The sequence below is a fragment of the Arachis hypogaea genome, chromosome 9 (assembly GCF_003086295.3).
Source record: "Arachis hypogaea cultivar Tifrunner chromosome 9, arahy.Tifrunner.gnm2.J5K5, whole genome shotgun sequence".
Classification (NCBI taxonomy): Eukaryota; Viridiplantae; Streptophyta; class Magnoliopsida; order Fabales; family Fabaceae; genus Arachis; species Arachis hypogaea.
The window spans coordinates 30890953-30917125 of record NC_092044.1 but is presented as its reverse complement, the minus strand read 5'-3'; the positions used below and the strand labels follow the sequence as shown (position 1 = coordinate 30917125).

At 32.8% G+C, this 26173-nt stretch overlaps 1 protein-coding gene and 1 pseudogene across 4 annotated transcripts; both read left to right on the top strand.

Annotated features, from left to right (window-relative positions):
* Window positions 1-13441: 13441 nt before the first annotated feature.
* LOC112709062 (respiratory burst oxidase homolog protein B-like) lies at window positions 13442-20114 on the top strand (annotated as a pseudogene).
* Window positions 20115-22057: 1943 nt separating this feature from the next.
* Window positions 22058-25240, top strand: LOC112712951 (protein GAMETOPHYTE DEFECTIVE 1-like). 4 transcript variants are annotated; one of them, XM_072201887.1, is made up of 5 exons: window positions 22058-22401; window positions 22563-22640; window positions 23131-23281; window positions 24430-24756; window positions 24843-25240. In XM_072201887.1, coding segments are annotated over exons 1-4 (354 nt in total). In that variant the 5' UTR covers window positions 22058-22278; the 3' UTR covers window positions 24432-24756; window positions 24843-25240. The 4 variants fall into 4 exon arrangements, 3 of the variants coding, with proteins under 3 accessions (XP_072057988.1, XP_025621576.1, XP_072057986.1); XM_025765791.2 differs by having other exon boundaries at window positions 23131-23285; XM_072201885.1 differs by having other exon boundaries at window positions 23131-23285; window positions 24831-25240.
* The last annotated feature ends 933 nt before the right edge of the window (window positions 25241-26173 follow it).

The window sequence follows — 26173 nt, the reverse complement described above, 5'->3', positions numbered from 1 at the left end:
AATCCCTGTGGGATCGACCTCACTCTTGTGAGTTATTACTACTTGATGCGACCCGGTATACTTGCCGGTTGGATTTGTGTGTTGGAAAATTCGTTTTCCGCAAAAACACCATCAGTCATCCAAGTAATAAACCTTACGTGAATAAGGGTCGATCCCACGGAGATTGTTGGTATGAAGCAAGCTATGGTCATCTTGTAAATCTCAGTTAGGCGGATTCAAATGGTTATAATGGTTTTCGAAAATAATAATAAATAAAGCATAAAATAAAGATAAAGATACTTATGTAAATCATTGGTAGGAATTTCAGATAAGTATATGGAAATGCTTTGTTCCTGTTGAATCTCTGCTTTCCTACTACCTTCCTTCAATCCTTCATACTCCTTTCCATGGCAAGCTGTATGTAGGGCGTCACTGTTGTCAATGGCTACTTCCAATCCTCTCAGTGAAAATGGTCCAAATGCTCTGTCACAGCACGGCTAATCATCTGTCGGTTCTCGATCATATCGGAATAGAATCCATTGATTCTTTTGCGTCTGTCACTACGCCCAACAATCGCGAGTTTGAAGCTCGTCACAGTCATTCAATCCTTGAACCCTACTCGGAATACCACAGACAAGGTTTAGACTTTCTGGATTCTCAAGAATGGCCGCCAAAGGGTTCTAGCTTATACCACGAAGATTCTGGTTAAGGAACCCAAGAGATACACGCTCGATCTAAGGTAGAACGGAAGTGGTTGTCAGTCACGCGTTCATAAGGACGGATGATGATGAGTGTCACGGATCATCACATCCATAATGTTGAAGTGCAACGAATATCTTAGAACAAGAATAAGCTGAATTGAATAGAAAATAGTAGTAATTACATTGAAACTCGAGGTACAGCAGAGCTCCACACCCTTAATCTATGGTGTGTAGAAACTCCACCGTTGAAAATACATAAGCGATGGTCCAGGCATGGCCGAATGGCCAGCCCCCAAATATGATCAAAGATGTAAAATCCCAGATGTCTCATACAATAGTAAAATGTCCTATTTATACTAGACTAGTTACTAGGGTTTACAGAAATAAGTCTAAATGCAGAAATTCACTTCCGGGGCCCACTTTGGTGTGTGCTTGGGATGAGCTTGAACTTTTCACGTGCAGAGGCTTCTTTTGGAGTTAAACGCCAAGTTGTAACGTGTTTTTGTCGTTTAACTCTGGTTTGTGACGTGTTTCTGGCGTTTTACTAGAATGCAGCATGGAACTGGCGTTGAACGCCAGTTTGCGTCATCTAAGCTCGAACAAAGTATGGACTATTATATATTGCTGGAAAGCTCTGTATGTCTACTTTCCAGAGCCATTTAGAGCGCGCCATTTGGAGTTCTGTAGCTCCAAAAAATCTATTTCGAGTGCAGGGAGGTCAGAATCCAACAGCATCAACAGTCCTTTTTCAGCCTGAATCAGATTTTTGCTCCGGTCCCCCAATTTCAGCCAGAAAATACCTGAAATCACAGAAAAATACACAAACTCATAGTAAAGTCCAGAAATGTGAATTTTGCATAAAAACTAATGAAAACATCCCTAAAAGTAGCTAGATCCTACTAGAAACTACCTAAAAACAATGCCAAAAAGCGTATAAATTATCCGCTCATCACATACCTTTCAAACTATGGTCAGAGGGAAAACTATTTACTTCCACCTTAACAAAATAAGAGAGGTCTTCAAACTGCCTCAACTATAAGATGATCCCGAATCCTTTAATAGGAGAATGGTGAGAGTAGATAAGCGTTTGGACCATGTTCTAGAGGACATATGCCTCCCTGGAACTAAGTGGATAACCAACTCAAAAGGTGTCCCAAACTAACTCAAGAGAGGAGATCTCAAACCAGTCGCTAGGGGCTGGTTGGACTTCATTGGGCATTCTATACTGCCCACTAGCAACCGTTCTGAGGTCACTGTCAAAAGAGCAGTGATGATTCATTGCATTATGCTGGGAAACGAAGTGGAGATTCATTATCTGATTTCTTGTGAGATTTACACAATTGCAAATAAGAACTCCACTGAAGCCAAATTGTCTTACCCAAGCTTAATCTCTCTACTATGTAAAGATGCTGGGATAAAAATGGGAGTGGATGAGTTCAGCTCAGTCGAGCATCCAATCACTAAAAAGTTAATGGAGAGACAACAAGTACACGACAACTCCATCAAGAGGAGGGCGAAGGAGTTCCTCCCAGAAATCCCTCAAATTGACTACTAGGCCCGCCTAGAAGCATCTGTCACCAAGCTGCAAGAAGCTATGGATCAACTTAAAGAAGAGCAGCAAAATTAAAACAGCATGCTTTGCAAACTGCTTAAGGAACAAGAAAACCAAGGGTGTGAGCTACAGGAGCTGAAGTGCCAGAATCTCTCCCTTGAGGGACCAGACACCCCACAGATTGAAGGAGCACCTATCTCCCAAAATAAAGGTTGTTGAGTCCTAATCTTAAATCTATAATAACTTTTATTAGAAACCTATTTTAAGAATTACATGAATATTAGTAATTAGGGTCTTTATTTTTATTTTTATTTTTATCTCCAAGTAAGCTATAATTTATTTTTCTCATCATCATTAAACATGAATAAAATAGTAAATTTTTTTAGTAAAGATGCAATTATTTCGAGTTTTTAAGAGAAGAATTCAAATTATTTATTTGTGGTGGCAACAATTTTTGTCTTCTGAATGAATGCTTGAACAGTGCATATTTTTTATAGTGAAGTTTATGATTGTTAAAATTGTTGGCTCTTGAAAGAATGATGAAAAGAAAGAGAAATGTTATTGATAATCTAAAAAATCATAAAATTAATTCTTGAAGCAAGAAAAAGCAGTGAAAAATACAAAGCTTGCAAAAAAAATGAAAAATAAAGAAAAAGCAAGCAGAAAAAGTCAATAGCCCTTTAAACCAAAAGGCAAGGGTAAAAAGGATCCAAGGCTTTGAGCATTAATGGATAGGAGGGCCCAAAGGAATAAAATCCTGGTCTAAGCGGCTAAATCAAGCTGTCCCTAACCATGTGCTTGTGTCATGAAGGTCCAAGTGAAACGCTTGAGACTAAGTGGTTAAAGTCGTGATCCAATGCAAAAGAGTGTGCCTAAGAACTCTGGGCACCTCTAACTGGGGCCTCTAGCAAAGCTGAGTCACAATCTGAAAGGTTCACCCAATTATGTGTCTGTAACATTTATGTATCCTGTAGTATTACTGAAAAATAAGATGCTTAGGGTCACAGCCAAGACTCATAAAGTAGCTATGTTCAAGAATCAACATATTAAACTAAGAGGATCAATAACACTATCTGAATTCTGAGTTCCTATGGATGCTAATCATTCTGAACTTCAAAGGATAAAGTGAGATGCCAAAACTATTCAGAAGCAAAAAGCTACTAGTCCCGCTCATCTGATTAGAATTTGAGATTCACTTAAAACACTGGGATTCTATTGCAACTTAATCCTCTTTTTATCCTATTTTATTTATCTAGTTTCTTGAGGACAAGCAACAGTTTAAGTTTGGTTTTGTGATGAGCGAATATTTTATACGCTTTTTGGTGGTATTTTCATGTAGTTTTTAGTATGCTTTAGTTACTTTTTAATATATTTTTATTAGTTTTTATGAAAAAAACACTTTTCTGGACTTTACTATGAGTTTGTGTGTTTTTCTATGATTTCAGGTATTTTCTGGCTGAAATTGACGGACCTAAGCAAAAATCTGATTCAGAGACTTAAAAAGGACTGCAGATGTTGTTGGATTCTGACCCTCCTGCACGCAAATGGATTTTCTGGAGCTACAGAAGCCCAATTGGTGCACTCTCAATTGCATTGGAAAGTAGACATCTTGGGATTTCCAGAAATTTATAATAGTCCATACTTTGCCCGAGATTTGATAGCGCAAACTGGCATTTAAATGCCAGTTTTTTACCCTTTTTTGGCGTTAAACGCCAGAATTGGCATAAAAGTTAGAGTTAAATGCCTAAACTGGCACCAAAGCTGGCATTTAATGCCAGGAATAGTCTATGCACGTGAAAGCTTCAATGCTCAGCCCAAACACACACCAAGTGGGCCCTGGAAGTGAATTTCTGCACTATCTATCTTAGTTTACCCATTTTATGTAAACCTAGGTTACTAGTGTAGTATAAAAATTACTTTTAGAGATTCATTTTGTACCTCATGACATTTTACATCTGAGTTTGTATCTTCTACGGCATGAGTCTCTAAACTACATGGTTGGGGGTGAGGAGCTCTGCTATGTCTCGATGGATTAATGCAATTATTTCTATTTTCTATTCAATCACGCTTGTTTCTATTCTAAGATATTCATTCGCACTTCTACATGATGAATGTGATGATCCGTGACACTCATCACCATTCTCAACTTATGAACGCGTGCATGACAACCACTTCTGTTCTACCTTATATTGAGTGTGTATCTCTTAGGTTTCTGGTTCACACGTTTGATTGCCTCTCCTGACAACAGAGTGTTCAAATCCGTGAAACCAGAGTCTTCGTGGTATAAGCTAGAATCAATTGGCAGCACTCTTGAAATTTGGAAAGTCTAAACCTTGTCTGTGGTATTCCGAGTAGGATCTGGGAATGGGTGACTGTGACGAGCTTCAAACTCACAAATGTTGGGCGCAGTGACAGTGTGCAAAAGGATCAATGGATCCTATTCCAACACGAGTGAGAACCGACAGATGATTAGCCCTACGGAACCCGTAGTTGGACCATTTTTACTGAGAGGACAAATGGTAGCCATTGACAACGGTGATCCACCAACATACAGCTTGCCATAGAAGGAGCCTTGCGTGCGTGAAGAAAACAACAGTAGGAAAGCAGAGATTCAGAAGACAGAGCATCTCCAAAACCTCAACCTGTTCTCCATTACTGCATAACAAGTATTATTCATTTCATGTTCTTTTACTTTTTACAAACAAAACTCTCTTCATTATTAATCTCCTGACTAAGGTTTACAAGATAACCATAGATTGCTTCAAGCCGACAATCTCCGTGGGATCGACCCTTACTCACGTAAGGTATTACTTAGACGACCCAGTGCACTTGCTGGTTAGTTGTGCGGAATTGCAAAAGTGTGATTGTGATTTCGTGCACCAAGGAGCACCTGAGGATTGTGCTGTAAATCCTAAAGGAACAAAAATTGTATGCTAAGTTGTTGAAGTGCGAGTTTTGGAAGAAGGAAGTGAAATTCCTAGGTCACATGGTGAGCAAGGGAGACATTGCGGTGGATCCCTCTAAGGTAGAAGTGGTGATGGAATGGGAAAGATCGACGACTGTGACAGAAGTTAGGAGCTTTTTGGGCTTGGCCAGATATTACCGGAGAATCATTGAAGGATTTTTCAGGATTGCACTACCAATGACGAAGTTGACAAGAAAAGAAACGCCTTTTGTTTAGACGTCCAAGTGTGAAGAGAGTTTTCAAACTTTGAAGGAAAAGTTAACTTTGGCACCTGTTTTGATCTTTTCGAAACCGCATGAACTGTTCAAAGTATACTGTGATGCTTCTCTGAAGGGTTTGGGTTGCGTGTTGATGCAACACCAGAACGTGGTGGCTTACGTGACATGTCAGCTGAGACCGCACGAGGTGAATTATCCGACTCATGACTTGGAATTAGCGGCGATTGTGTTTGCATTGAAGATTTGGAGACACCACATGTACGGGGTGAGGTTTTAGCGTCTTTTCTGATCATAAGAGTCTTAAGTACATCTTTGATCAGAAAGAGCTAAATATGCGTCAAAGGAGGTGGATAGAGCTGCTAAAGGATTATGACTTTGAACTGAGTTATCATCCCGGAAAGGCGAATGTGGTAGCAGACGCTTTGAGTCGGAAGTCCTTGGCAATAGCTTGGATGAGAATCAAGGAAGAGGAATTAGTAGATAAGTTTATAGATCTTAAGCTGGATATCGGTGGAGTTGCCAGAAAAGCTTGTTTGAACCAGTTACAGATTTCAAATACGTTTAAGGCAGAAATTCAAAGGGGTCGACAAGATGAACTAAAGCTTCAATAATTGTTTCAACCAGTTGGTGAGAAGAGACTTGGAGAGTTCACCAAAGATAACGAGGGGTTGTGGAGATATAAAAGAAGGATTTGTATATCGGATGTTGGGAGCTTAAGACAGGGTTTTTTATCAGAAGCTCACAATAGTGGGTTTTCTATTCATCCCGGAAGCACAAAGATGTATTATGACTTAAAGAAGATGTTCTGGTGGCCGGGGATAAACGGTGACGTAGCTACAATAGTATCCAAGTGTTTGACTTACCAAAAGGTGAAGATAGAACATCAGAAACCATCGGGAATGTTACAACCACTTGAAATTCCTCAGTGGAAGTGGGAAGGAATAGCGATGGATTTTATGACGGGTTTACCAAAGACTAGGTCAGGATTTGATGCGATTTGGGTGGTCATGGACCGCTTAACTAAATCTGCTCATTTTCTACCTATTCGAGTAAACTGCTCCATGGAAGAGTTAGCAAGGCTGTATATAAAGGAGATAGTAAGGTTGCATGGTGTGCCATCAAGCATCGTATCAGATCGTGATCCCCGATTCACTTCAAGATTTTGAGGAGCTTTCCAAAGAGCTTTCGGTACGAAGCTATGTCTTAGCATGGCGTATCATCCACAAACAAATGGACAGTCGGAAAGGACTATTCAAACGTTGAAAGATATGCTAAGAGCGTGTGTTTTGGATCAACCCGGAAGTTGGGACCGCTACATACCATTGGTGGAGTTTGCGTACAACAATAGCTTTCAGGCGGGCATTGGGATGGCTCTGTTTGAGGCTCTATATGGATGGAAGTGCCAGTCTCCACTTTGTTGGTATAAATCGGGCAAAGTAAGTGTATTGGGTCCAGAGGTGATAGCAGAGACTACGGAGAAAATTAAGAAGGTACGAGAAAGGATTTTGACTGCTCAGAGTCAACAGAAGAGTTATGCGGACCAGAGGAGAAAACCGTTGGAGTTTGAAGTGAGAGAGCATGTGTTTCTACGAGTTACACCAACAACTGGGATTGGAAGAGCAATTAAGATCAAGAAGTTGAATTCGAGGTATATAGGACCATTTGAGATCCTAAAGCGATTTGGGCCAGTGGCATATCAAGTTGCTTTGCCACCTCACCTGTCTAACCTACATGATGTGTTCCACGTGTCACAACTTCATAAGTACACGTCAGACACGGCTCATGTGTTGGAACCTGAGACGATCGAGTCGAGGGAAAACTTGACTTTCCAAGTGACACCGACGAGAATTGATGACACCAGTGTAAAAAAGCTGCGAAGAAAGGAAGTTCAGTTGTTTAAAGTTGCTTGGAGGTGAGCAGGAGTTGAAAAGCATACTTGGGAATTGGAATCCGAGATGCGAAAGGATTATCCCGAGCTTTTCTCAGGTAATTCAAATTTTGAGGGTAAACTTTCTTATTTGGTGGGGAGAATGTAAGAACCGCAATCAATCAAACAGGTTAATTAAGTGGTTATATTGCCCAAATTTGATTCCGAAAAGTTATAGTGAGAATTTGATGTTTTAAACATCATTTTCGGACTCAGTGGGTCCTTCCGAGTCAGAAAATGTATTTTCTACGAAAATCGTGAAAAATCGCAAACTGGCAGTTGAATCTGCTTGGTGCTGCACGAGAAAAAGTAGAAACAGTCAAAAACCTTAGAAAAACATTAGAGATGGAAAATCGGGCGTTAATTTTAAAGGTTTGGCCCAAAGTTGGGCCAAACGGGCTAAAAATGCTAACAGGTTGAATCGGGCCCAAGTTGGGCCCAAGTCCAACATATATAAAGGTTCATTTAATGAACCCTAGCCTCCATAAACATTTTCACTTCAGATTTGAGAGAGGGAGGAGAGGAAGAAGAAAACCCTAACCACCTCCATCTTCCCAAGCTCATATCTTGAGTTCGAGAACTTTGATTTGAATGCCGTTAGCGGCTACACGTTCCTTGCAAAGAGCTCTACAAAACCCACCCAAGAAACTCTAGAGGTAAGCTCGAAATCCTTCCTGTTCTGCTCTCCAAATTTTTTGGGTTTTGTTAGGGTTTGGGTTAAATGGGTTTTGTGATTTTGGATGTTTAGGTTTGCTCTAATCCTTGCTTAACCTTGAATTTTGGCCATCAAATCTGTTGGGAAAGGTAAGAGATACTAAACCCTTGTGAAATTTGATTTATGTTGAGCCCTAGGTTAATTTTGTGGTGATTTATATGTATATAGCTTGATTATTGTAAGTTTGGAGCTTGTTGGTGCTTATTGCAGCAAAATTGGTGATTGGATTGTGGTTGAAAGCTCATTTGGTTTATATTGCGAATCAGCCAAGGTATGGTTTCAGTTTCTTCTATGTAGTATATAATATTCATGGACACTTAGACTAGTGACCCATAGGATAGGATTGGATTTTGAATGGTTGATGAGTTATTGAGTGTAATTGTATGATGATGATTGATGAAATGATGAATTTTGAGTTGATAATGATGATTAATAGTGATATGTTGAGGATGAATGATTTGTGATGTTGTGTAATGGATTATGTTGATAAATGTGGTAATGGTGTTGATTTATTTGGTAATATAGTTGGAAAATTGTGTTAATGAAGTTGGATATATGAGATATATTGATATTGATATTGTGGATAAGAAAAAATGTGGTATGTTTGGTGTAATATGCCATAGAGTGTTGAATTTGATGAGAATTGGAGTTTTGGAGTGGTTTGGGTTGGTTTGGTTGTGTTTTATGAAAAAATTGTGAAAATTGTGATTTTGGGTAAAAGTGAAATTTTGATAAACTTTGTTTGATCATAACTTTTGCCTCGGTTTTCAAAATTGGTTGAAATTTGTTTAGAATTAAAGATCTTTGAAAACCCTTTAAATCGGTATAAAGATTGTGAAATTTGGAATTTTGTAGAGGAAGTTATGATCATTCAAAAATTGGTGTTGAAAATTGGAAATTTTGCAAAGTTACAAAATTCTGAGTTTTCTGGTACGTGCGCACGCATAGCCTTGTAAGCACGCACACTCTGCGTAAATGGTGACTTGTGCACACGCACAAACCTGTGCATTCGCACACGTAGAGGCACGTAATCTGCCTGCAGCGCTGGCACGGCTTCTGCGCGCACACACCAATGGGAGAATTGCAACCTGTGCGTACGCACAGACCTGTGCGCACGCACACGTTGGGGAGGCCAATCTGTTGGGGGCGCTGGCACAGGTTGTGCGAGCGCACATGCCTTTTGTGTTTTGGTACCTGTCCGTACACAGGTGTGTGCGTACGCACCTTTTAAAAATTTCCTCGGCGTGCGCACGCACACCCCTATGCGGACGCACACGCTATGTTTTTCAAATTTTGCTTTGTTTTTAACTATTCTACCTCCCCAACAAGGTTGTAAGCTTCTATAACACCTTTCTAAGACTTTTGGGCATATTTTTGGGTGCTCAAACCTGGGAAAGGGTTTAAGGGTTGTAGGCACTGATATTAGGAAAAAGGTTAGCAAACGGAGTTCTAGGTTTCTGTTGTGTGGGGGAAGGTCTGACAGTGTGTGATGAATGGTTAATGAATGAGATGCGAAAGCAAGGAATGGAAATATGAAAGAATAGTGGTTGAAAAGAGTCGAGGACTCTGGATAAAGCGATGGATCCATCTTGTGCTAAAAATGTTTTGAAAACCACTGTACCACCTTTTATTGAGATTATATGACATTATACGCCCGGCAGAGGCCGAGGTTGGATCCTGCCTGTCGAGATAGTGGCGGCGGCATAAGGGCGGTGGTTCGTCCCTCTTGCGCTTAGATGCGAGGTCAGAGGCAATAGATCCCGCTCGCATCCTTTCGGATCATCAGAGCGTGTAGGCGCAAAACCCTGGACAGTAATCCGAGCACTATATCTCGGGGGTTCCCACACCATGAATTTGAAGGGCAACATCTCTATGGAGATGTGTCGGGTTGGCAGTTGAACCGACAATGTGATATCACAGCCAGTAGGGCAGGCATTCATCATATGCATTTTCTACCTATTTGCATGCTTTGCCAACTTGATATTGTTTTTCCCTATCTGTGAAATATGTCTAATTGCTACTTGTATTAATTGCTGTATATGCTTCTACTTTTGTTTTACTTGTATTGTATATACTTGTGCTTTGCTGGAGTTGAGGAGGTTCGGAAGGCGGTGGCGATGGGATCGCATGGTGGATTGGATGGTGAATGCTGTGGGACAGCGGTGTTTGATTAGAGTAGAATTTTCCTAGGATAGATTACCCTGTTATAGTATTACGGTTTAAGTTGTACTGAGGAATTACATATTATGCTATTTTGGTTTAGTATGCTTTAAGCTTGAATTCTTGTGATGGATATGGAGTCTAGGATTGCCTTTGGCGTCCCGGGGTCTTATATCCTACATTATTGGGCACTGTTACCATACTGAGAACCTCCGGTTCTCATACCATATTCTGTTGTGTTTTTCAGATGCAGGTCGCAACCCACCTCAGTGAGTTGTCTGATTGGTGACAGGAGCGGAGGATCTGGACTATCTTTTGGAGTCTTTTGATTTACTATATATATATGACTCTCACTTTTGTATTTTACCTTGGCCTAGAGGCTTGTATTAAGAGAACAAAATTTGTATAAGCTATTTTTACTGTCTGGTTACATACATGGTCTGTATATGGCTAGCCAGCTTAAACTCCGCGAGTCGTGGCTAGTGTCTTATGATATTATCCTATTATACTATGATGTTTTGTCATTCTATACCTGGTTCTTAAGTTTTAAGTTAGTAGCTACGTTAGTACGTTTTGCACTTTTCAAATCCGATTTTTGAGGTATATTCTTCATCGGGCTTCTAGATATTATCAACTCCTTCTATATATAATATATAAATAAGCTTAGAACTGTCGTAACCCTTGATTAATCTTTGCTTTATGACGCGAGGTAAGGCTTAGGCTAATTAGGGTGTTACACGTTCCAACTCCTCGCGAAGAGTAGAAGAAATTAAGAAGAAAAGATACAAATCTCCATAAAAAAATCACCAGAAAAAACGAAGAAACATTATTCAAGGTACTATTTTACTATTCTTCTAGGTTTTTTTTCTAGATTGTCTCTGCCACATGCCTCATCCTTAACCAGCAAAACATTAAAAGATTTTAAGAAGAAATATACTGTCTCTCCCACGTTTTGGGTGTATTTCTTAAATCCTTTGGGTGTATTTCTGTAATTCTTTGAGTGTATTTCTGTAACTGTTTGGGTGTATTTCTGTAATCTTTTCTGTAACCGTTTGGGTGTATTTCTATAATCGTTTGGGTGTATTTCTGAAGTTCCATTATCTTCAAAACAATTTCAAAGCTTTATTTCAGAAACCATGAAAATCGAAAAAATTGGAAGTTATATATTTGCGCGTTAATTGATTTGAATTGATTTAAAAGTCTATTAAAAAGGCATGTAACATAAGCAGCGCATTTAGTGGGTTTCGTTTTCTTCATACTTGTAAAGCTTGTAAGCTCAAAACACTTGTATGTAGAGATTAATCCCAAAAATATTTTGTGCACCTTAAAGATTAATTACTAAATCAATCATTACATTGTATGAATTTTATATTAATTAATATAAAATAATCTTTAATTAATAATTATTTAAATTTTATATGAATTTTAAAAAACAAGCCAACAAGCGGTTTTGAATTTTACTCTATATTAATTAATAATCCTTAATTAATGATTATTTAAATTTTATATTTTAAATGATATAAAATTAATGATTATTAATTATCTCTTCTTATTCTAATTCACCTTTTACCATTTATTATGCAAATCCTAAATTCTCTTTTAAAAAAAATCGAAATTCAAAAAAAAAAACACACCAAAACATAAGATAAAGAATAACTCAAATCCTAAGAAAAAACATACAAAACATATGAAAAAGAATCATCTAAAACTAATAAAAAGAATCATTCAAATCCTAAAAAACATACAAAACATAGGAAAAAAAATCATCCAAAATTACATAGGAAAAAGAATCATCCAAAACTAATAAAAAGAATTGTCCAAAATTTAGGAAAAGAAACATAAGAAACTAGTTAAAAGAATCATCAAAACTAAATAGGAGGAGGAGAAGACCGCAGGGTGGCCAGCGACGACGTCTTGGACGGCGTTGCATAGATGGTGGGGGACTCGTGGTGGTGTGTTGCGAAGAGGAAGTTACAAAAGTTGAACGATTTGATTGATAGTGTGGAGACAATTGATGAGAAGAATAGTGAATTATTGCACTATTTTCTGGAAGAATTAGAACCACGATGAATCGCAGCACCGCTAACGGCATTAAGAAACGAGTGTTTACCGGTAAGGGTACGTCGTGAGTTTGCCTTGGATGGAAGAGGTTGATGCTTCTTCGCTGTTTAAATTAAAAACAAAGATTTGCCTAACGCCATGAAGAGAGAGAGGGAAAATGAAGACTCGAAAGTAGGTTCGGTGGGCTTTTCACCGTGATACCCAACAAAAATACCTCAACGTATCCATTCAAAATTAAATTTTCTATTAAAACCAATTAAGTATAAATATTTTATAATATAAATGAATAAAATTAATTAAGATAATTATAAATTAATTAAGTTATTTACTTTTTGCCTGATTACTTCTTGATTCCATATATTTTTCTATTCATTATTTGTTCAACTTTTTTTTTGTTATGTATTTTATATTTTAACATATATTTTATAAGAATAATTAATTTTTTGTGTACATATAATATAATTACAAAAATATAATATAATTAAAAGTCATATCGATATATGGTCATTACCTAATATTTATTCTGAATTTTGATTGTATGATTGATTCTACTTCAAAAAATCTAATTTATTTTTTCAAGTATGTGACATTGCAATAATGTTAAAAATAAAATAATTTAAACTTATTTTATTTTATTTAATATTTATAATTTCTATAATTATAAATTTATTAATTATATTTAATATTATTCAATTATTCTAACAATAATAAAAAAATAAAATAAACTAATTTTATACTACTTTTTTATTATTTTTCAAATATTTTTTTATGGTCTTGATTGTGTTATTTGTATTTTAGCAATTAAAAGACACTTTTTTTTGTATTGAAATGGAGTTATAAAAATTCAAGAAATAAAGACTTAAATACAAATTAAACGGGATAAGATAGTTTCTGTTTCATCATTACTAAAAATACTAACTAAATCTAAAGAAGATAAATTCTAAAACACAAAATTATTATCTAAACTTAAATTCTGTTTTGTTAAGCAATCAATACATCTATTATCTTCTCTATAAATTAAGAGACACTTAATTCAATCTAAGAATGAAAATCAAGAGCTAATGTATTGATGTTTTTTTTTTTTTTTACTGATGGAAAATCTATGTATGCGCCTCAACTCTTTCCAATGGGCCTACCGTTCTTGAATTATTAAAATTAGGTGATAGCAGTTGGGGTAGCAATAGGAGTTGGGCTACACGCAATTTCTCATCTAACGTGTGACTTCCCAAGGCTATTACACGCAACGGACGCAGAATACGAGCCCATGAAGCAGTTCTTCGGGGACAAGAGGCCCAACAACTATTGGTGGTTTGTGAAAGGGACGGAGGGTTGGACCGGTGTGGTCATGGTGGTGCTCATGGCCATAGCCTTCGTTCTTGCTCAGCCTTGGTTCCGTAGGAACAGGTTCAACCACCTACCAAAGCCCCTCAAGAAGCTCACTGGCTTCAATGCTTTTTGGTACTCGCACCATCTCTTTGTTATTTATTGTCTACATGCTCTTCATCATTCATGGCTACTTTCTCTACCGCACCAACAAGTGGTACAAGAAAACGGTACGTGATTGATCATAATAAACTATAGTCTGTATATTCAAATTAATCCCTAATGAATTTTAGATGACATATTAATTTTTAATAAATTTTTATTATTTAAAATATCACTAAAAGTTACACTTATCAAATAGATTAGTTCTTCTATCACTTTTAATAAAATTTTTAATATGCATATTGAAAAAAATAAATTTTTAACAAATTTTATTATAAAATAATTAGATTTTGATAAATATTTTTACATGACAAATAAGATTTTTTAGCGAAGGACCAATCTGTGTCCAAAATCTTTAAATTAATAAAAAAATTATTTAGAATAAAAGAGTTTGATCTAAAATTTTTTAAGGAACAATTTAGATGTTTACTCTAATTTATAATTATTTTAAAAATTTAATTTTAATATACTATGAGTATAAAATAATTTTAGGAACATATATTTAATCACATCATAAAAATAACTATTATTTTTATTGACGATGTGAATAATCATCTATAAAAACAGATATAATTGTATAGTTGTATAAAATATTTTACTTTTTTAGTGCATCAAAATTAAGTTTTTATTTTAATCATAAAAATTTTAATATTATATAAGAAATCTACATGATTTACATAATTCAACAATGGTGCAGACATGGATGTATCTTGCTATTCCCATGATACTATATGCATGCGAAAGGTTAGTTCGGTTTTTCAGGTCTGGACACAAATCTGTGAGGATGTTGAAGGTACTTATTAGATTTTCACTTCCTCTATCATCATTTAATTAATTAATGTCGTCATATATAAATCACCGATATTGAAAAATCGGCAGGTTGCAGTTTACCCAGGAAATGTGTTGGCATTGCATATGTCTAAGCCACAAGGATTCAAGTACACTAGTGGCCAATATATTTATGTTAATTGCTCAGATGTTTCCCCATTTCAATGGTATGCATCGCATCTTAGAAAGTTCCTATATATTCTTGTAACCTTACGTTATTTAGACAAATTGTTTCAATGCACTTCTTTTCTAGAAAATAAATTAAACTAAATGTATAGAAATTTATGGTTGGACATATTATCATCCTAATTTTAAGTTTCTTTTTCTCTATGTAGGCATCCCTTTTCTATTACATCAGCTCCCGGAGATGACTACTTGAGTATTCACATTCGGACTTTGGGTGACTGGACATCACAGTTGAAGGTCGTTTTTGCCAAGGTGAAATTTTGCCCACCACATACAGCAATTAATTAATATGTTCTTCTGCGATTAAAATTTTTTAAAGCGAGAAAGTGAAGGCCTAACTACCCTTAAATCAGATAGTGGAACTCACACGATATAAATCACAAATTCAATGAAGATTAACCACTTACTTTATTACTTTCCACTTTTTTATCTCATGCTGCTAGAGGATCTTTTTCTGTTCTTCTATGTTTGGACAATTCCTTCATAAATTTCATCAACAAATTAAAGCTTAATTATTACTACTTTTCCCACATGAATGATGCAGGTTTGCCAACTTCCGAGTGATGATCAAAGTGGTCTCTTGCGAGCTGATATGTTATAAGGCAACAGCATACCAAGGTATAAGAGTATGGCTACACATTTTATACTCAACACTTGAGATTGAGTCGAAAATTTTAACAGTTTTCTTTTCACAAAATACATTTAAAGTTTATTAGTAACTTGAATTAGTAAAATTTGTGATAAATAGTGAACTACATAAAAAAATATAAAGGTACCAATACCCCCAAGATTTTATAAGAACATATATATCAATATCTTAAAATAAATCAAATTCCATATTTATTTTAAAAAATATAAAGATTAATTTTTAAATAGTTAATATTATCTATTTTTTTTTACTGTAAAATTATTTTTTAACTTTTATTTTTGGAGAATTTAAAATTAAAAAAAATTGTCGATGAAAATTGTGGATGTTAATTGAAAAAAAATTACTTTCTAGCGAACTATTTTTATTTTCATTTCTAATTGTACATATAACTGTTTCATGAACAAGTCAACAATAATAGCCTACAATTTTATCAAAAAAACATGTGAACAATTTGTAGGATGCCAAGAGTCTACGGAGCTCCAGCACAAGACTACCAAAATTACGAAGTCCTGCTTCTTATAGGGCTAGGAATTGGTGCCACCCCATTAATTAGCATTCTAAAAGATGTTCTCAACAACATCAAGCAACAACGAGACGAAGAACAACAAAAAAAAGCCTTTTGCAACCAAGCGAGCCTATTTCTATTGGGTCACTCCGAGCAGGGCTCGTTCGAGTGGTTCAAAGGGGTGTTGAACGAGGTTGCGGAGAAAGACAAGGAAGGTGTGATTGAGCTCCATAACTATTGCACGAGTGTGTATGAAGAAGGAGATGCAAGATCGGCTTTGATCACAATACTTCAGTCACTTCACCATGCAAAAAGTGGAGTTGATATAGTTTCCGGGACAAGAGTTAAGACACACTTTGCTAGACCTAATTGGCGTAATGTCTTTAAACATGCGGCAATCAAACATCCAGATTCAAGAGTTGGTAAGTATTTATAATTAACAATATATATATATATATATATATATATATATATATATATATATATATATATATATATATATATATATATATATATATATATATATAGTATTTTTACGGGAATATACATTTTTTAAAATTACGGTCCACTTTATTCAGACAGTATAGATTATACATGATACAAAAGATTTATAAAATACTTTTACCAAAAAAAGTCGTAGGTTGACAAAAGTATCTGACTAAGAAGACCGAAATATCTATAGATAAAAAATCAAATAATAAAATTTTTAGTTATTATTTTATATGAAAAAGTCAAATTTTAATTAATAATTAATTTTAACATTCATTATCTAAAATTTGAAACAATTTAACGTGTATATTTTTATATTTAATTAGGTGTTAAGTCTGTTGCATAAATAAAAATAATTAATTTTCATACTTGTTATTTAAAAATAATATTATTTTTCTCTCTATGTATATAAAAATATAATTAGATATTAGTATAAAAAAATTATACTGATAGTTATAAAATTAACTCAAAACTAATTTTTTTTAAAAATAATTGAATCTTGATTCTAACTTTTAATTATAACATTAGTATTCTCTCTAAATTATATGTAATAAATATTTAAAAGAAGAGAAATAAAAATATATATTAGAAAGATAAATGGTAAAAATTTAAAACTAAATAAAAAACTAAAAATTATATAATAATAATAATAATTTGAATTATATTATTTTGTTAATTTTATTTTCTGTAGAACAGAAAGGTAGAAAAAATAGAAAATGAAAGAAAAGAGAGAAAGATAAAGATGAAGAATGAGAGTGAGAGTTTGTTAATTTTAGAAAAAAAATTATTTTAATTGTAATAAAAAAATATGGGATGACATATTTTGATTTGTCAAATGACTAATATAAAATATAAATTATATATAGAGTAACAACGGTAGAGAGAAATAGAAAAATGGAAAGACGTAGATGAGAGAATTAGGAAGAGAGTTTGTTAATTTTGGAAAAAAAATATTTTTGCTCAATTTTAATAAGAGAGTGTCATGTGACACATTTGATTATTAAATTAGATAGTAATATATAATAATAATAATATAGATATATTTTAATTTTAATTTTAATGCAATTAAATAATGTCATGTTGTACATTTTAATTGTCAAATTAGTAATTAATCATTGATATTAATATTAATAATGATGTATAAAATAGATAGAGTGGTTGAAAGAATGAGAGAGACAAATAAAAGATGAGGGAGGAGGGGAGAACTCTTTAATTTTAGAGGAAAATATTTGATTTCAATTGCAACGAGGGAGTGACATGCAACACATTTTGGTTGTAAAATTAGTATGGAGGAGGCAAGAATTCTTTAATTTTAGAGGAAAAATTTAATTTCAATTATAATAAGGGAGTGATATGTGGCACATTTTGGTTGTAAAATTAGTAAGGAAGGGAGGAGAATTCCTTAATTTTAGAGGAAAAAATTTAATTCCAATTACAATGAAAAAAATGACATGTATGTGGCACATTTTGATTATAAAATTAGAAATATATATATATATATATATATATATATATATATATATATATATATATATATACCAAAAATCAATCATTAAATTTTATTTTAATATATATTTTATATTTTCTTATATATTTTATATAAATGATTAATTTGGTAACTGAATTTATATATATATATATATATATATATATAACATTGTTGATTTATAATCAAAATTCTAAAAACTGATCTAAAACTGTTCTAGTTATTGGTGCACATGTTTATTGGTTCAATCAATTTAACTGTAATTTTATCTGAATAACTATTTTATAATAAAATAATAAATAAAATATAAATAAATACACTAAAATATAATTATATTAGTCTAATATAAATTTTAAAATATCATCTAAATCAAAAGTATTACATTAATCACAGTGTTAATTTCATCTACATACAAACTCACAACAATTAAAAATCACAATTATACAAATTCATAATCACAAGATAAAAAATAACACCATAACAATAGTAATTTATCAAATTAACAAATTCAGAAATATGAACTCATCAAAATAATTATTCAAATTATTAAAATTAATAATTGGACGTAAAATACAAGAACAACACATCAACAACAATTTATCAAATTATAAAATTAACAAGATGAAAAACATAAACTAAAATTAAAATAATTGTTCAAATTAACAATTAAACAAAAATACAGCTACCTAACAATCGTAACATGCACAACAATAATTTATCAAATTACCAAATTGACAAGATTAAAAACATAAATTTAGATCAAAATAATGATTCAAATCAACAATTAAGTAAAATTACAGCAACATAACAATCACATGGTCAAAGAATAATACTTCAACAATAATTTATCAAATTACCAAATTAACAATATCAATATTATAAACTCATATCAACCACCATAACAACAATTAAAACAGTTAAAACAAAAAAAGAACAGCAAAAAAGAAAAATATTATAGCAATCCAATAATCTCAAAGACAACAAATTGATACACAACTGAAAAAAGTTAACAACTTAACCTTAACAAAATAAAAAAAAAACTAGTAAATCATTGTAAAAACTAAAAACTAAAAATTAAAAAAAAAAATTAAAGACAATAGAACCACAGCATATCAGAATTAGGATTCAAGACATCATTGACAATCCAAACAACAATAATTAAAGAAGAAAAATGAAAAATCACATATTAACAGAAGTGAGAGAGCATCGGAAGGCTGGACGCGGCAGAACTGGAGAATAGGTGAAACAGAGCCGGTGCGGCGAGACAGCGGTTGTGCGACGAAGGAAGGCGACTTCGAGTAGTTGCATGGGGACGGCAGCTTCGAGCGGTGGCAGAGACGACCGTAGTGGAGAAGGCTCCTTCAAGCAGTTGCAACGGCGACTTCGAACAATGACGAAGACAACCATAGTGGGAAGGCGGCTTCGAGACGTTGCAACGACGACATTGACTCGGCGGTGGCTAGATAGAGCGAGGGAGTGAGGGAGGGGCTCGAAACCGAGAGGAAAGAAAGAAAATGGAGTAGTGAGAGAGTGACAGTGCTGAGCTAGGATTATGTTTTCTTTTAACTAAAAGACGAAATGACGTTGTTTCCATAAAAAAAAGGAAAAATCGGCCGAATTTTAATTCGATTTGACCAGTCAGTTTTTGGCCAATTCATTAGTTCAATCACGGTTTTTATATTAGGCGGTTATAACTATTGACCGAATCATTTTTTTTTTACCAGTTCACGATTCGATCAGATAGTTTGAATTGGTTTTCAGAATCTTGTTTATAATAGAAGAATACTAAGAACAATTAAAATTTATTATTTTTTATTAGTAATTAGCCATCAATATTTAAAAGTGCATTAAAATATCTTGTTGGATAAAAAAATTAAATTAATAATTAAAAATAATAAATTATGATAATTCTCTAATTTGTTTTAATAATATTTTAACAATTACCGATATTTTAAATTTTTTGATGTATGAATTTTATAAATATGACGACAGAAGACATATTTAAGAGAATAAACATTAAAAGAAATAAATCATTATCGTACGTGCAGTGTTGCTTTTCTAATGTCTAATAATTTCAAATTTATTGCCCTGGTTTCAGGTGTGTTCTACTGTGAGACGCATGCATTGGTTGGGGATTTGAAGAGACTTTCTCTAGATTTCACAAGGAAAATCCCTACTGAGTTTGATTTTCACAAAGAAAACTTCTAGAATATTGTGCCATGCTTCTAGCTTTCGGTTTTCAATTGTAACATAATATATAGGGTTATCTATTTTTGTTGTAGAGATATAATATGGTTAGTACATACATAATAAATTTGATGATTTATTATAGAAAAAGTATGAAGAGCCAATAGAATAATATGCACAATGGAAGTTTATGAAATATTAGAGATATAATTATTATTATTATTTTTTTTATCAGTTGAAACTTTTGGGATGAATGGTATCATAACAAGGTATTAGAGTATTAGATTTGAAAGGTCAATAGTTCAATTTTTTGTGAACCTCAAAATTAGTTTAATTTTTTAAAAAGATGTTTATTATCCCTAGTAAAAATAGTCTATTATCTCTCTAACAGAATCTTTTATTATATAAAACGTTAAATTCTTAGACAATTAAACAACACCAGAATTGTATGTATTTATGTAATGCCACGTAGAAAAAAATATAAATAATAAAAAAATACACACTTAATAATACTCTTACGTACTTAGTTTATAAGAGAATATAAATTAATTTTCTAACTTAAATGGTACAATTAATTTTTTCTACAATTATTTTCTTTATTTAAGTATACAAAAAATAAATTTTAAATCTTAGGTGAATCAAATTTATCAAAAACTATTCGTCTATACTCTTAATTATTACATCTACAATTATACTGTCTTTCTTTCAAAACAAAGTTACAAATTTTTATATCATTAACCCTAATAATATCCCAAAATCACTATAGCATATTTTATAAAAAAAAATTAAATATTTCAAATTTGATCAGTATCGATCAATTTACTAAAAAAAGACATTAAAAAATGGTTAGTTTGTGACCTATAAAATAAAATAATAAATCATTCATCTTAATTATAAATATTATACGTTTAAAATTATAAATGTTATATGTATAAAATTATAAATATTAAATTAGAGATATTTTAACAATTTTTACTATGCAGTCTATATTTTTACATACAAGTTTTATTAAATAAAAATATAAAATAAAATATGAAAAAAATTATGAAAAAATTTAAATATAATTATTAATTGATCATATTAAAATTAATAAATAAGCATACTTATGAATACTAAAAAAATAAATTAATTTAAAATCATGGCCATTGAAATATACGTGAGATAATTGAAAATATACGATAAGACAATATATAGTTTGAAATTGGATAATATTAATTATTAAAATATATTAATTATGAATATCATATATATGAAACTATAGATGTTTTGGGTATGATATTAGGTTTGGTTCATGTATAGATTAAGATATAGACATTAAGAAATAGATATTTGAAACATAGATAAAAATACATGTGTGTATAATGTTTGAAAATAATAGATATAACATTAGTGTAGTAAGTAAATTTGTGTTTGGTTATATAGAATATGAATAATACACTATTTAAAATGACAATTTTATATATCCTTAGTTTTAATTTAGAAATAAACATTTTTTTAAAACAAAAATAAATATAAAAGAATTTTTCCCGTCGATAATTTTCGACAGCTTGCTGTCGATATTATGAAAAAAACCTAATTAAAAATAAAATAATAAAATCGACGGCTATTTCTCCCGTCGATAATTTTCGACGGCTTGCTATCGATATTTTGAAGAAAATCTAATTAAAAATAAAATAATAAAATCGACGGCTTGGTCGTCGATTTTTTTATGATGCATTAAACGTTTTTAACTATCGTCGTAATGTTGGCGAGCCAGGGACGGAAATACTTTTATTTTAAAATCGACAAACATGATGTCTATTTTTATATTTAAAATATCGACAGAATTTCCGTCGATAAATTTAAACGGTCAATATTGCTTTCTAAAATTAAATGAATGATGTGGATTAATATATAAAATAGACGCTAAAGACGTTGCTTTTTTTCAAATTAAAATTGACAACCATACCGTCGATTTTTACTGCTAAAAACATCAACCCACGCCCACTTCCCACCTCCCACCTCCGAGTTCAGAAACACAATTTTATCCCAAATTCATCACCAACCCTCATTTTATCCTTTTCTTTTCTGCATTTGAGAAACAATATTGTTAATTTCCTCACCAACCCTCATTTTACCCCAAATTCACCAACCCTCATTCTCCGCTGCCGGCGTTACGGTTGCGCCGCCGTCACTCCGTTTGCTCATGCCGCTGTTGCACTCTGTTGTTGCCGTCTGCTACGACAACCCTATCTTCAAGACCTACGATCTCGTTGCCATTAAGCCCTCCACTCGGGCCACATTCGATATGGCATGCCGGAAATCGGAGGTGAGTTAGTTAATATTATAGTTAGTTAGTTAGAGATTTAGAGCTTTGTTATAACTGTTTATGTAACTAAATCTCTGTAGCGGAAGCGTAACGATGAAATATGAATTCAATTGTGTGTATATGGTTGAAGTGATAACTTTTAAATGCTGAAGTGATTGCAGGTAGATATCATTACGGTTGACTTTTCGAAGGGGATGCTGTTTAAAATGATGGAGAACATGGTTAAAGTTGATGCCGAGGTTTGCTCTGCAATCTTTTTTTTTTTACTTCAATGAGCAAAAGGATTAATGTAATGAATAAATCCTTTTAATAGAGTTCAATTAATTGATACGTGGTTTGTTAATATTTCTACACAACGAGGGGTTTGCTTTGAAGTTGATTACTCTTGTCTTTTAACTAATGCTAAAAACAGGAATCAGTGGATCTACGATGCTAAGGTAATGTCTATTTTTCTGAATGATTCTCGGAGTGAGTGGCCAAGTATACTGGAGAATTTTCGCAACTTGATTATTTACTTATGATGAGTTATCATCATTAGATGAGTCTTTGTGCTTTTGATTGAATTTGTTTCTACGATGTAGTTTTAGTTTATGTATTAAGTGAGAAAGAGAAAGTAGAGTAGTATGATAACTGATAACTATTGGTTGACCTTAGTAGTTTGCTTTTAGGTACCTTTTTTGACACTGACATTAGAACACATGTAAACTAACACACTGATTAAACGTGTAGTGTTTGATGGAGTGGATTCAGGGAAGAAACGTTATCTTTTCAAGTTCTGCTCCTTCGGTGAATCTTCTTAGAGGACCTTCTGATGCTGCAAACTTATTGTCCTTATTGGGAATCTCCAAGGAGCGAGCTAGAGATGCTATTTCTAAAAATTGTAGGTATGAAAACCTGCACTAATACTTTAGTAATGCCTTTGTTTTCTCATGACCAACATTTGAGATATCTTGAATGTCCTTTCGAACATTTGCAAGAATCTTTTGGTAAAAGCTTTAAGGAAAAAACGGTTTTACAAAAATGCAATAAGAGTGCAACCATCGTCATCAAATATAGTATCTAATTTTGAGGATGATCACCCGGAAGAATTACTAAAATGGGATTCTCTCTCCAGTGAAGGTGACATCTCGATGCATGATTGGGCAAAGTGTTTTTCGCATTATTATTATTATTATTATTATTATTATTATTATTATTATTATTATTAATTACACTTTTCTTACATCACTTAAAACATATAGAAAACATATTAGGAAATGGAAGGCCATTGCTTCCAATCATACAAATTGTAGTAGATGATTTAGCATAGAATAAGTTGAGCAAATTTTCTAAATCTATAAATTATATTCACTTATTGATGGTATTTTCTCATTTACTATTATTGGCAGCTAAGAAGTTTAGGGTTAATGAATTTGTAAACCCAAAAGATTATAACAAACCTATACAAAAGGTAAAGTCTATTGCTACAAATGTTATGACTGGACATATCCTAAAAAATCTCAACAAGAAACACCTCAAAAGTATATTACAATTCATATATACTTCTTTAATACTTCTTTTCTATCCGTTTATAGATATTATTTCTAGTATGAAAGTATTCTTTCTTTTTATTTTATTGGGTTATAGTTTAACTTTTCATACTATTTAATTGATGCAATGTGCTTTTTCATTACTTTTTGGAGAAGCAAAACGACTTTTCTATATACTTCTTTAAAATTCAGTTTAAAAAAAAAAACTTATGTTTCTATTATTTTATCAAGGTCAACAATAACTTTGCACAATTTTTCTTGTCTGAAAATGATTTTGTTTATTATCAACAAATGCAATATAATGAACCGTAGGATATATATTACAAGAATGGTATAACCTCAATTTTTAGAAGGGTTAATTGTCAGTAATAATTTTATAGTAAGACCAATAAATAACATTTAAAACTACAAGTATGCAATTTGCTTGTTTTTTATGTATGAATTATGATTTGATTTCTGTGTATATTTCATTCATGTTAACTTTTAAATTATGACACAGGAGCTGTTGTGGAAGTGACATGTGAAGTAGGAAGTAAAACCATTAAGGCATATGGCACAACAAAGATCAATGAAAAATACAGTATAACTGTGAAGGACTTTGATTATGTCAAATATGGATCTGCAATGTGCAGGGCTAAGCTCCATGCTCTTCCTAAGGATTCACAATGAATTCTCATTTGAGTTCTATGATTTTTTGTTCTTTGCTTATAATTGGCTTAATGTTTCTCTAACTAGGTCAGCCATGCAGGCACTTGATCACAACTGGATGGAGTACTTTTGTAGCTTCGAAGAGATTAGTCGTCGGAGACACCTTTGTGTTTCTGAGGTATAAAATTCATGTTTTCTTCATATGATTTAGAAAATTTATCTCCTCTGAAATACAAGGCTTAATCTAAATAGGTTTTTGTACAGAGGACACAACGGAGAGTTATGTGTTGGACTGAGGCATAATACTTCTCAGCCAAGCAGCATGCCTTCATCTATGATTTCCAGTCAGAGCATGCATCTTGGAGTACTTGCAACTGCATCTCATGCTGTTGTAACTCAGACTCTTTTTGTTGTATATTACAAGCCAAGGTAGACATCATATTAGTTGCAAAAAATGATCAAGAAAAATGTTGTGTTATTTTTGTTAGGTAAATTTAGTTGATGATTGTTCACAAGAGCTTTTTCCTTGCTTAGGAAGAGCCAAGTCATTGTTGGCTTGAACAAGTATTTAGAGGCTATAAACCTTTGCGTTGAATATTTTGTATTATTAGTAGATTGTAATTTAACTGAATATAAGTCTAAGTTTAGTTATTTATCTTGTCTTGAATCTTTATGTTAGAGAATTATTTATTATTTTGATAAATTTGTAAACTCATGATCTAATATTCAGTATAAATTTTATTTTAATATTTAGAAGTTTATTTATCTAATATTTTGTATAAATTTTATTTCTATATTTAAAGGTTTATTTATATTAATTGTCAACTATTTTTCAAATAGAAAAAATAATTAAAAAATATAGATATTAAAATCGATGGCAGCATTGTCGCTTTTTAAATTTAAAATAGACAAAAAAAAAACAAAATACAGACAAAGAATTTGTCGGTATCTAAATAATTAAATCGACGGCCCTTTTGTCGATTTTATTGAATCAAATATCGACAAAAATATTGTCGATTTTATGTAATAATATCGACGGCAATGCTGTCGATTTTATTGAATCAAATATCGACAAAACTGTTGTCGATTTTATATAATAATATCGATGGCAGAGTTGTCGATTTTATTAAGCAGGCGAAATTCCCAAACTTATATTATAGATGGAAGGACTTTCAATTTTATTAGATTATTATCGACATCTTGGTAAGCCATCAATTTGATTAGACTTTTGAAAAATTGACAAGCTTAATAGTGACCACTTCCGCCGTCGATTTTGCCATCAATTTTTAATATTATCGGCAGCTTAGTCGTTGATTTGGCCGTCGATTTTAATGATGTTTCTTATAGTGCGTCCCCATTCCCATTCTCTTTTTCTCAACTTGTCGAGGATAGAGCATTTCTCATTTTCTTTTTTTCTATTACGATGAGTTGATATGTAATAAGTGATCTATATGTAAAATCATTGTGCCTTGCTTTTCTTTTCTATTCTGAATGTCAATGATCTCATTCTCATTGTTTCCAATTTCAAGCTTTCTTCCCAAATTATGCATATTCTATGGAAGGAATCCATGTTTAGTTGTTGAGATAGGAAGAAT